This window comes from Oncorhynchus tshawytscha, linkage group LG25, assembly GCF_018296145.1.
Source record: "Oncorhynchus tshawytscha isolate Ot180627B linkage group LG25, Otsh_v2.0, whole genome shotgun sequence".
Taxonomy (NCBI): domain Eukaryota; kingdom Metazoa; phylum Chordata; class Actinopteri; order Salmoniformes; family Salmonidae; genus Oncorhynchus; species Oncorhynchus tshawytscha.
In genome coordinates, this window is record NC_056453.1 from 28,707,147 (window position 1) to 28,719,820 (window position 12,674).

At 49.0% G+C, this 12,674-nt stretch overlaps 1 protein-coding gene across 2 annotated transcripts in view; it reads right to left on the reverse strand.

Annotated features, from left to right (window-relative positions):
* Positions 1-850: 850 nt before the first annotated feature.
* srbd1 (S1 RNA binding domain 1) overlaps positions 851-12,674 on the reverse strand; it is a 92,829-nt gene continuing 81,005 nt past the window's right edge. For both annotated transcript variants that reach the window (XM_042306203.1, XM_042306202.1), the window contains exons 20-21: positions 3,570-3,754; positions 851-2,126 (exon numbers count right to left, since the gene is read on the reverse strand). In XM_042306203.1, the coding sequence (XP_042162137.1) occupies positions 1,834-2,126; positions 3,570-3,754 (478 nt within the window). In that variant the 3' untranslated portion in view covers positions 851-1,833. The remainder of the gene's footprint in view (positions 2,127-3,569; positions 3,755-12,674) is intronic.

Consider the following 12,674-nt stretch of genomic DNA (forward strand, 5'->3'; position numbering starts at 1 on the left):
TGCATATGACAAATAAACTTGATTTGATATTGAAAAGACATGTTCCATACCATGGAACTAAATCCTTACATCCACCCAACCCTAAGCTGGTTGGTTTACTGCTTGTTTACTGCTGGCTCAGAGCCCAATAGGGCTGGACGGAGGTGGAGGATACAATCTATTACACACCCTTCATAAAGTGACCTCATACCAGTCTCTCACACACACACATACAACAAACACGGCCAACTGGGAGATCCCTTTCCGTTTTGCACACCATGGATGATGTTTCCATTACCCCTCCGTGGACAAACGTTGAATACTGAAGTCAAACCGTGAGGTCTTGTTGGGCAGTGAGCCGACCTCTATGGGACAGAGATGGGAGAGATGGATGAATGGTCATAGAACTCAGTCAGAAACACAGCAGAGAGACCACGGAGAAGGCAGGATCCCTCCCATCCTCACCGTTAGTCATTTGAATCTGCCGAGGCTGGCTGCAGCCTGCCTTCTGTTGTAATAATTACAGCTTGTTTGGGGGGCTCCACCAGTGTGTTTGATAGACATACCCGACAGTAGCTGCCAGTCAAATTGCCTCTCGTATCTGCGTGGTCACGTACAGAGGGGAGAGTGACTTGTGCTCCTGAAGAGAGGGTTGTAATGACACTGGTCTCCCCCTGTGAAGTGGCTCTCTCTGGCTGGATGGCAGGACAGGACCGTGTGGGGAGACCATGGAAAGCTCTGTGTCTAGGAGCCCAAGTGAGAGGGAAAAGATTGAGCACACTCCGGTCAGACCCTACTTCTCTCACACACGACACATTTCGACCACACACACACACACACAGAGAGAGAACATGAAAAATGACAACACTACTGAAAAGCTAAGCGATTTATAACCCCGATTAGGAGACGACATGAAAAATGACAAAGCCACTAAAACACTAAACAATAATACTGATTTGGAAACTAAAGAGACAACACAATGGAGCGTACATGAAGCCAATCGGCATGTATAGTCTTTCATCACCACAAAGCACTGCCACGGTTGGTCAGTCTTGATGAAACATCTCTGTAACACAATGACGGTGTTAGATGCACTTTGCAAATTTCCCTTCTATCCTGGAGGGAGCAACACTGGTTGGGTGTTCTCCAAGGTTTACACAGGGGACTCCAGCAGGCTTGTGTGTGCCTTATTGATGCATTTCTCAATTTGTGCCACATCAACACAAACAGATTGGATAATACAGAAGGGAATATGGGATTCATTTTGAAGCGTATGATTAGTGAGGCACAACAGCTCTGTCCTGTGATAATTGTGTCTGGGCTCCTCTCTCTGTGGCCCTCTGGCTTATTGCAGTCTGGCTGAGACCTCCATCTCCCCCTGCCCCGCCCCTCAGAGACTGTCAATCAACTCGCTGGCAGGGCCGTCTGGGTAACAAGACAGCAGAGACACTGTCTGATACTTGCCACAGTAACGGCATCCAGCAGGTGGGAATAATTTAAACGAGTGCCTAGCCAATCATCATTTAACAGACAATGTCACAATACTGGGTTTAACAAAAATTCAGTTAGGCTTGATTTTTATCACTTTGGCTGATAATTTTCCATTTATTAATACATTTCTCAAAACATGTTTAAACATGGTTTTTAAAATAATACAAACTGAGGCATAAAGAGTTGGTCCAATATACTGAAAACTACATGAACAGACAATGTCAGCATCTTCTGTCACAGAGATGTTCTAGGAGTGGCTACACAGAAGGGTTGTGTTCAGGTAGTACTTTTACTGTTTTAAAACATTTTACATTTCTACTGAACATGACCCAAGTGCAAAGCCATGGTCCAGTCCACACTGGTCTATCTGAGGACCCGTATGAGGTCCAGTCCAATGCGGCCCCGCTGATGGTCCACGTTGAGCACCCTGACCTCCACCTTCTCCCCGGGGCCTAGGGCTAGGCTGCGTCTCCTCTGGTCAGCTGGCAGCTTGTCTGGGGTGATGTACTTCTTATGGATCAGCCCGTTGCGGCCCACTCCGATGTCCACGAAGGCCCCGAACAGAGTGGCGTTTTCCACCCGGCCCGTCAGAACCACCCCCTCTCTCAGGTCACTCATAGACACAATGCCACGCTTGAAGTCTGCCTTCTCGAAGTCTGGGGGGGAGTGAAAGAGAGAAGGAGTGAAAGGAAAGGAGGGAGGTTAAACAGTGGAATGAAGACCAGATATCATATTCCTAAGCAGGATACCCAATATTTGCTTCTGCATACTTCCACATTCCTCGCGGGCTTTGCTTTTTCAGTTTTCCATTTTGTCCGTTTTCTGGAGCATTAACTTCAACATGGGCTCACGGTCCAGGAAACACTCATCTACAATTATCCTCTTCTAACACCCGAATCGCATGCTATCTGTTGACACAGCTGAGTATGCACCGAGACACATCACAACAGAACCTGAGCACCTCAACCTGCTGCTGAACCCATGACCTCCAGACGCCGACACCCAGCTCCCAACACACTACCCTACACACCCCTCCACTTCCCTCTCTCATTCAATATGATTGACAGTCGCCCATGACTGATCTGAACTCACTGCACCAGTGCTGCTACCAGCATACCCTTTAGAGACCGAACATGACAATGGAACATTTCTGTTCAGAATTGAAGCCAAGTCAACACTTGAGGCTGTGGATCGCTCCATTTCTCTACCGCACTTCATACTTGTCAGCAATGACCAGCCAGTCTACAATCCCTCTGAAGTGAGGCGAACTGATACACTTAGGACAGACAGAGTGCCAGTGGTCTGGGTTGTGATTCTGGCATCTCTCCCCTCATATCATCCCCCACTCTCTCTCTCATCTACCTCCCCTTCATAGTGTAGATCCAACCCCCTCCCCAGTTCCCCAGAGACTGTGTGTTTGAGGGGCCTAGACTGGGCCGGGCAGTGCTCCAGGCTTTGATGTCCCCTGTCATCATTTGGAGGGGGAAGACCCAGGTCGTTACTGTCCTGCCTGCCGACAGATATATCATTAATGAGAAAGAGGCTCCTCTCTTTAAGGAGAAATCCAGAACTACACTGCTGCGTCCTCAACGGTGACCTCCCTCCCCTGTGGCGTCTAGTTGAGAAAAACTAAGATCATCTATAAAACAACAACACGGCCTCTGCTACAACCACTAGGCGGGATAAGCACAACACTGTTTTCCTGCCAGGATGTGTGATAACAGTATATAATGTTTCATGACGAGGAGCCGTGCTTATTGACATGACTGGATCACTTTTTAACTGTTCTACAATAGGAACCAGCTGACCAAAAGCCAGAGAGAGAGAGAGAGAGAGAGAGAGAGAGAGAGAAACAGAGAGAGAGATGGAGAGGCCCAGTCTTATTAAATGACAGGTTGGGTCAGTGTTTGGGCTGGGCTGGAGTAGGATAACATTCATAACAGGCCCATTGATATGGGTGAGTTGTAGTAATGGTCCTCAGGAGAGGCGTCCAGTAAAGGGTGAATGGCTTTAGATACGTCCCAGGACAAGGATCTGACACCAGACTCCTGTAATAGGACTATGATGACAGTAGGTCTGGGACAGAGGTGAGGTTTTACCTTGGCGGATGTCAAAGCCAGGAGGCTGGGTGAGTCCGTCTATGATGAGCTGCAGTGTGTCTGGGGTGGTGTTGAGGGTTTCAGCCAGGGCTTCTAGACCTTGACATTTCACACTGGCCTCCACACACTGTCTGAGCTCTGGCCGGCCCATCTGGTCCACACTACCCCCTACCAGGGACAGGAAACTAAGGAGAGGAGAGACAGGGGAGTCAGACACAGCATCATAATAAGGATAATAATTAATATATATATATATAAAATAACATGGGATTTATATTGTGCTTTTTAAGGACCCAAAGTCGCTTATCAGGGACACAACAATACATGGACTGGTGCATCAACTACGAACAAGCACAGAGAAACAAAAGAACCATAAGTAATGATCTGGTGTCCTGCCTGCCAGCCTGCTGGTGTGAGAAGCCTGCCTGCCAGCCTGCTGGTGTGAGAAGCCTGCCTGCCAGCCTGCTGGTGTGAGAAGCCTGCCTGCCAGCCTGCTGGTGTGAGAAGCCTGCCTGCCAGCCTGCTGGTGTGAGAAGCCTGCCAGCCTGCCTATGTGAGAAGCCTGCCAGCCTGCCTATGTGAGAAGCCTGCCAGCCTGCTGGTGTGAGAAGCCTGCCTGCCAGCCTGCCTATGTGAGAAGCCTGCCAGCCTGCCTATGTGAGAAGCCTGCCAGCCTGCCTGCTGGTGTGAGAAGCCTGCCTGCCTGCCTGATGGTGTTAGACGCCTGCCTGCCTGCCTGATGGTGTTAGACGCCTGCCTGACTGCTGGTGTGAGAAGCCTGCCTGAGGAGCCATAGTTACGGAGGGAACAGCCCCGCCCCGCTCCTAACCCATCCCCATCCTCTCTCCTGCTCGCTCTCTGTCCCTGCAGGCCAGTTCACACACAGGTGGGGTAAGCAGTCTTAATGAATGACTTTTTAACTGCGCTCCATGGTGGGCCACAGCACGTGTGCCTGGCCCCCTGGCAGACCAATTGAGAGGCCTCAGGGTGAATGGGAGGAGGAGGGGGATTGAGGTGTGAGAATAATTATGCCCTAAATCTCTGGTTTCAGAGTCCCAGCTCATGCTCTCTCTGTTCATAAGTGCACACTGCAGGGACGTCACCCCTCACCTCTCCATAAATCACCTCTGTCTATGCAGGCTGGTAAACACCATCGCCACCGAGACCTGGGAGCCCGCCCCTGCTCAACCTGGACTGGAGCACTCAGCCGCCAGTCATCTGACTGGGTAGGCCTCCACCAATCCCCAGCAAGTATGATGGAGGCCCATCCCACTTTCTGAATAATGTATCATCACTCCATGAATGAGCAGCCATTCAAACAGACCATCACATAACATGATAGGAACCATCCTAGACACAATCAGAATGACTAAAATATGGGTCAAGAAATTACTAACAGGTGCAAATCCAGAACTCTGAATCTAGATCTGAATCTGAAATGTAATCCCTCAAAGTGTGTACTTGTACAGAGCAGACAGCCAACAGACAGTACACTCTTAGAAAGAAGGTGATATCTAGAACCTAGGAGTGTAGGCCCAAGGGATGGGGTCAGACTGGCCAGAGGTGCCTGTAGGATTGCAAGGGATTGCAGGGGATCTGAAAGCTCTATAGGGGGTTGTGGTGGTGGTGGTGGTGGTGGGTGGGGGGCAGTGGGAATGCAGGCCACAGCTGAGGGCAGGAGGACCCGCTAGGCAGCTATTGTCGGTGATGGATGTCCGTCTGTTGTCGTGGAATCCTGACGCCAGCTACTCAGCAGCAGCTGTCGTCCCTGTGACTGACAGAGCAGGTGGGTCCAGGCCACACCCATTTCCTGTAGCTGCCCCAGAGGATGACTGCTGCTGGAAAGACACATTCATAATGTACACACACAGAACCTACTCTTATTAATACGCAGACATGCACACACACGTCTCGTTGACAAGTGCAGTTGGCTGTGGAGATGGAACTGTACAGTGCAGCTGTGGGGTCTCTGCCCAGCCACTCACCCCTTGCCGTTCGACCTCTGGCCCCGAGCTTGTCTCTGGACTGAGACGAATGGTGCCCTTAAACTGTGGCCTCTGTCTATCCAGACCCTCCAGTGTCCTTAAGAACTAACCCACAGACCTGCTAGGATCCTCTGGCACTGAGAAGGCCAGACACAGGTATAGAATGACCACATAGGAAAGACACTCCCAAATACATACAGAGTTTACAGTCAGTCAGTAAGCATCCTGCTCAGCTCACCAAGGTAAAGCATCAAAAAGAAAAAGAGAAAAGTCCCATGAGTGAATTCTGAAAAATACACACGGAGCACATAGTAACAGACTTGCCGGTTCTCCATGTTGGCTCTCCTGGCCGGCTGATGACTTCCAGCCTGGCTCAGTTAGAGTCACGCGGCAGGCAGGCAGCGCACATCACTCCAGATCACTTTACCTCTCTAGCCACACAACACGGAGTGTGCATGTGGGCTCTGTGTAGCCCGATCAATACACACTATGGTCAAGTAAAGCACAACATAATGAACCAAAGCATACACAGCCCCACAAATCTACACACACACAAAATCATAGACATGAACACACAGACAAATTCTAAAAAGACACACACACACACACACACACACACACACACACACACAAAGTCATCATGGAACTCAACAAATGCCCCCCAGCTATCATCTATCTAGATCAGGCAACAAACCAGCCAAAACAAAACAGTAAAATAAGAAGCCTTTCTTCAGAAACACCCCTCTCCCACTCTCCCTTTCTCCCTGATTTCTGTGCTGGTCATCAGAGCCACAGAGGTAGTGTGTCTCTCCTGGAAGGGGGGTAGGGGGAACACGGGTTGATTTATGAACAGGCACAGCGCAGGCCCTGGTGGTGGTTGTGGCGGGTGGGCGGTAGGGTGGCGTCTTTGGTTTGGGGCGGGGGGGTTCTGCAGGGCTCAGGTTTCAGCCTGGTGTGTTTGTGTTTAAGGGGTACCAGGGAGGGAGCCCAGCCATGGGCCTCTGCTTCTCGCTTGAGGCCCAGTGAGTACCCTCTCCACCTCCTCTCCCCTCCCCTTAGGGTGGTGGTAATGAGAACCAGTGGTGATGGGGCCAGAGCGCTGGACGAGGCCCAGTGAGTACCCTCTCCACCTCCTCTCCCCTCCCCTTAGGGTGGTGGTAATGAGAACCAATGGTGATGGGGCCAGAGCGCTGGACGAGGCCCAGTGAGTACCCTCTCCACCTCTCATCTCCCTCTGGGTGGTGGTAATGAGAACCAGTGGTGACGGGGCCAGAGCGCTGGACGAGGCCCAGTGAGTACCCTCTCCACCTCTCCTCTCCCTCTGGGTGGTGGTAATGAGAACCAGTGGTGACGGGGCCAGAGTGCTGGACGAGGCCCAGTGAGTACCCTCTCCACCTCTCCTCTCCCTCTGGGTGGTGGTAATGAGAACCAGTGGTGACGGGGCCAGAGTGCTGGACGAGGCCCAGTGAGTACCCTCTCCACCTCTCCTCTCCCTCTGGGTGGTGGTAATGAGAACCAGTGGTGACGGGGCCAGAGTGCTGGACGAGGCCCAGTGAGTACCCTCTCCACCTCTCCTCTCCCTCTGGGTGGTGGTAATGAGAACCAGTGGTGACGGGGCCAGAGTGCTGGACGAGGCCCAGTGAGTACCCTCTCCACCTCTCCTCTCCCTCTGGGTGGTGGTAATGAGAACCAGTGGTGATGGGGCCAGAGTGCTGGACGAGGCCCAGTGAGTACCCTCTCCACCTCTCCTCTCCCTCTGGGTGGTGGTAATGAGAACCAGTGGTGATGGGGCCAGAGTGCTGGACGAGGCCCAGTGAGTACCCTCTCCACCTCTCCTCTCCCTCTGGGTGGTGGTAATGAGAACCAGTGGTGATGGGGCCAGAGTGCTGGACGAGGCCCAGTGAGTACCCTCTCCACCTCTCCTCTCCCTCTGGGTGGTGGTAATGAGAACCAGTGGTGACGGGGCCAGAGCGCTGGACGAGGCCCAGTGAGTACCCTCTCCACCTCTCCTCTCCCTCTGGGTGGTGGTAATGAGAACCAGTGGTGACGGGGCCAGAGCGCTGGACGAGGCACAGGGCTACACACAGAGAGAGGCTGGGTGGGCCTCAGCATAGAGCCTGTCCAGATCCACCTTGAAGGAGTTAAGAGAGTTGACCCAGTCTATTACACAGCCAGCCAACCAGCCAGCCAAGTGGGCTCTCAATCATCACTTCTGTACCACATACTGTACAGTAGGTGAATATTTTTGATAATATTTATATTTTAGTCATTTAGCAGACGCTCTTATTCGGAGCGACTAACAGGAGCGATTAGGGTTAAGTGCCTTTCTCAAGGGCATATTGCAAGATTTTTCACCTAGTTGGCTCGGGGATTCAAACCAGCAATTTTGGTTATTTATTTATTAAAATTTGATTTCACCTTTATTTAACCAGGTAGGCAAGTTGAGAACAAGTTCTCATTTCCAATTGCGACCTGGCCAAGATAAAGCAAAGCAGTTTGACACATACAACAACACAGAGTTACACATGGAGTAAAACAAACATACAGTCAATAATACAGTAGAAACAAGTCTATATACGATGTGAGCAAATGAGGTGAGATAAGGGAGGTAAAGGCAAAAAAAAAGGCCATGGTGGCAAAGTAAATACAATAATCTCAGACGACACAAAAGAGAGGTTGAATAGGCTATTAATAGGGGTGGCAACAATTTCGGCAGATAATTTTTAGAAAGAAAGCCCGGCTGATTTGTAGGGGTCCAGATTTTGCAGCTCTTTCAGAACATCAGCGGACTGGATTTGGGAGAAGGAGAAATGGGGAAGGCTTGGGCGAGTTGCTGTGGGGGGTGCAGTGCTGTTGACCGGGGTAGGGGTAGCCAGGTGGAAAGCATGGCCAGCCGTAGAAAAATGCTTATTGAAATTCTCAATTATAGTGGATTTATCAGTGGTGACAGTGTTTCCTATCTTCAGTGCAGTGGGCAGCTGGGAGGAGGTGTTCTTATTCTCCATGGACTTTACAGTGTCCCAGAACTTTTTTGAGTTAGTGTTGCAGGAAGCAAATTTCTGCTTGGCTTTTCTAACTGCCTGTGTATATTGGTTTCTAGCTTCCCTGAAAAGCTGCATATCACGGGGGCTGTTCGATGCTAATGCAGAATTCCATAGGATGTTTTTGTGTTGGTTAAGGGCAGTCAGGTCTGGGGAGAACCAAGGTCTATATCTGTTCCTGGTTCTAAATTTCTTGAATGGGGCATGCTTATTTAAGATGGTTAAGGAAGGCATTCAAAAAAAATAACCAGGCATCCTCTACTGATAGAATGAGATCAATATCCTTCCAGGATACCCCGGCCAGGTCGATTAGAAAGGCCTGCTCGCTGAACTGTTTCAGGGAGCGTATGACAGTGATGAGTGGAGGTCGTTTGACCGCTGACCCATTACGGATGCAGGCAATGAGGCAGAGAGGTGGATTTTTAAAAGTAGAAGTTCAAATTGTTTGGGTACAGACCTGGATAGTAGGACAGAACTGTGCAGGTTATCTTTGCAATAGATTGCAACACCGCCTCCTTTGGCAGTTCTATCTTGTCTGAAAATGTTGTAGTTCGGGATGAAAATGTCTGAATTTTGGTGGTCTCAGCTAGAACATCCGGGTTGGCAGAGTGTGCTAAAGCAGTGAATAAAACAAACTTAGGGAGGAGGCTTCTAATGTTAACATGCATGAAACCAAGGCTATTACGGTTACAGAAGTCATCAAAAGAGAGCGCCTGGGGAATAGGAGTGAAGCTAGGCACTGCAGGGCCTGGATTCACATCTACATCACCAGAGGAAAAGAGGAGGATTAGGATAAGGGTACGGCTAAAAGCAATGAGAATTGGTCGTCTAGAACGTCTGGAACAGAGAGTAAAAGGAGGTTTCTGGGGTCGATGAAATAGCTTCAAGGTATAATGTACAGACAAAGGTATGGTAGGATGTGAATACAGAGGAGGTAAACCTAGGTATTGAGTGATGATGAGAGAGATATTGTCTCTAGAAACATCATTGAAACCAGGAGATGTCATCGCATGTGTGGGTGGTGGAATTAATAGGTTGGATAAGGTATAGTGAGCAGGACTAGAGGCTCTACAGTGAAATTAGCCAATAAACACTAACCAGAACAGCAATGGACAAGGCATATTGACATTAAGGAGAGGCATGCTTAGTCGAGTGATCAAAAGGGTCCAGTGAGTAGTGAGGTTGGTTGGGGTCACGGCGATGGGGTCACGGCCGGGCCATCGGTAGCAAGCTAGCATAGGATGGAGGTCTGTTTTTAGCCACCTTGTGCGTTTCCATCGGTAGGATTAGTGGGGTTCCGTGTGGTAGAGGGGATCAATCCAATTCGCAAAAAAAATAGATATAGATACATATATAGATACGTATATAGATACAGCCTGCCCTCTGGTGGTCCTTCCACAAGTTATAGAGGCCCAAGAAGAAAAAAAAATGAAAAAGAAAATGATTTTAACTGCTAGGCTACCTGCTGCCCCAATTGATGAAGTGTACTGCACTGTTGAGGAGAGCCTGCAAGTAAGCATTACATTGTGCTGTTTACACCCTGTATCCTGTGCACATAACAAATAAAATTTGATTTGATTTGTGGACTGAAGATTTGACACTAAACATCTATGACTGACACTACATGCATGACTTTTACTGGGGAGATGATTCACCGTAATGGTCTCATTATGTTCAGTGCAACTCTAAAGTCCACTATGTACTGCAAATAGTCTACTCTAAAATCCAGTTCTATGCATCCACACTATTCAATGCAGACAGCAGGCCATTGTGGATGGATGACTGTGTGCGAGTTGGTTATATCTGTGTGTGTGTCTGTGTGTGTGTGTGTGTGTGTGTGTGTGTGTGTGTATTAGTCGTTCCCAGCGGTGTGGCTGAGGATATCAGGTTCATCACATTAGAGCAACAGGATCCTCCATTACTGCCTGCTGGCCCACGCCTCACACATCAGCTGTAATGCAACAGTATCAGCCCCCAAAACCCAATAAAGGCTGCCACACGCCCGCTAGGATCAAATGTGGGATTGATTTAAGCCTCTGTCCTCCCCCATACACTGTACCAGGATCTGTGATATGTGTTAAAGGGAGGAACAGCGTAGCTTTTTAATATAACGCTCAAAGTCACTGGGAGATTTACCTTAAAACCTGTTTTCATTTACAGTAAAGGCTGAGCAGATAAGATTTCACTAACATCAAACAATGCACAACTGTTAAAAGGAGGTTCCAAGTATTTGCTTATCTGGCCTCTGAATTGTACTGCCAGTATGTGTGTGTGAGAGAGGGGTAGAGGGAGAGATCGGGGAAGAGAGGGGAGGGTGCCAGAGAGGAAAAAAGAGGGATGTGTCTGTGAGCTGTGTCCAAATGGGTTACAGATTGTTGGGAATCTCTCATGCTTGTCAGTGTCATTATAAAGCCATCGTTCAGACAGACGCCGTGTTTGCTTCATTAGTCTCAAGCCATTCCTCCAGCTCTGGACACAACCAGGGCTCTGGGGCTGGCTAACCCACATACTGCGCCACACTATATTAGGAATAACCCACATTTCCAAAATCATGACTTAAGTACTGAACAGCTGCACAGATTTTTCTGGGAAGAGAGAGAGATCGCTGGCAAGAAAGAAAGAAAGAGAAAGAGAGAAAGATAGAGAGATGGAGATAGAGATATTGCTAGTGGTCACGCATGGTCTAGTCAACCCATTGTCTGTATAATGACAATTGGCAATAAGAGACCAGCAGCATTAAGAGAACCTCCTACATTACCAGCAGCATTAAGAGAACCTCCTCCATTAGAACCAGCAGCATTAAGAGAACCTCCTCCTCCATTAGAACCAGCAGCATTAAGAGAACCTCCTCCTCCATTAGAACCAGCAGCATTAAGAGAACCTCCTCCATTAGAACCAGCAGCATTAAGAGAACCTCCTCCATTAGGACCAGCAGCATTAAGAGAACCTCCTCCATTAGGACCAGCAGCATTAAGAGGACCTCCTCCATTAGGACCAGCAGCATTAAGAGGACCTCCTCCATTAGGACCACAGCATTAAGAGAACCTCCTCCATTAGGACCAGCAGCATTAAGAGGACCTCCTCCATTAGGACCAGCAGCATTAAGAGAACCTCCTCCATTAGGACCAGCAGCATTGAGAGAACCTCCTCCATTAGGACCAGCAGCATTAAGAGAACCTCCTCCATTAGGACCAGCAGCATTAAGAGGACCTCCTCCATTAGGACCAGCAGCATTAAGAGAACCTCCTCCATTAGGACCAGCAGCATTAAGAGAACCTCCTCCATTAGGACCAGCAGCATTAAGAGAACCTCCTCCATTAGGACCAGCAGCATTAACCCCTATGGGTCCCTTTAATGATAGATCACTGAGGCAGAGAGACAACCCTATCTTGGGGCGGCAGGGTAGCCTAGTGGTTAGAGTGTTGGACTAGTAACCGGAAGGTTGCAAGTTCAAACCCCCGAGCTGACAAGTCGGGGGTTTGTCGTTCTGTCCCTGAACAGGCAGTTAACCCACTGTTCCTAGGCCGTCATTGAAAATAAGAATTTGTTCTTAACTGACTTGCCTAGTTAAATAAAGGTTAAAAAAATAAATAAAAAAATAAATCTGTACACCCCATTTGGAGCAAAATGAGTCCTGTCTGATGAAGTTCTCTTTTCCACATGTAAAAATACGTGAAAGGCACTTCTCAACATGCTAAGAGCCAATGCTAAGTGTCAGGTTGATGTAGTCTAAACAGATTTGAGTGACTGCAGCTGCAGGGTCCAGCCCCATTTAGATAGACAGCCACAGAGCTGCAAAGCCCAGGGCAGATGCTCAATGTGCTTTTGATATCAGCACCAGCAGCGCTAACAATCACTTCTCACACAGCACAGCACCACAGGACCAGATGCTACCAAGATCCCCCTCACACACAACTCCAAGCAGTAAACACATACACGGAAACACACACACGGAAACACACACACGTTTGGCTCCCATGTCTGGCCAAATCAAGACCAAAAAAACTGTAAGCAACCATCCCCCAATGCTCCCAGAAGTAGCCTACAAGCTGGGGTAAAATTGAAGCTCATGTTAGTTG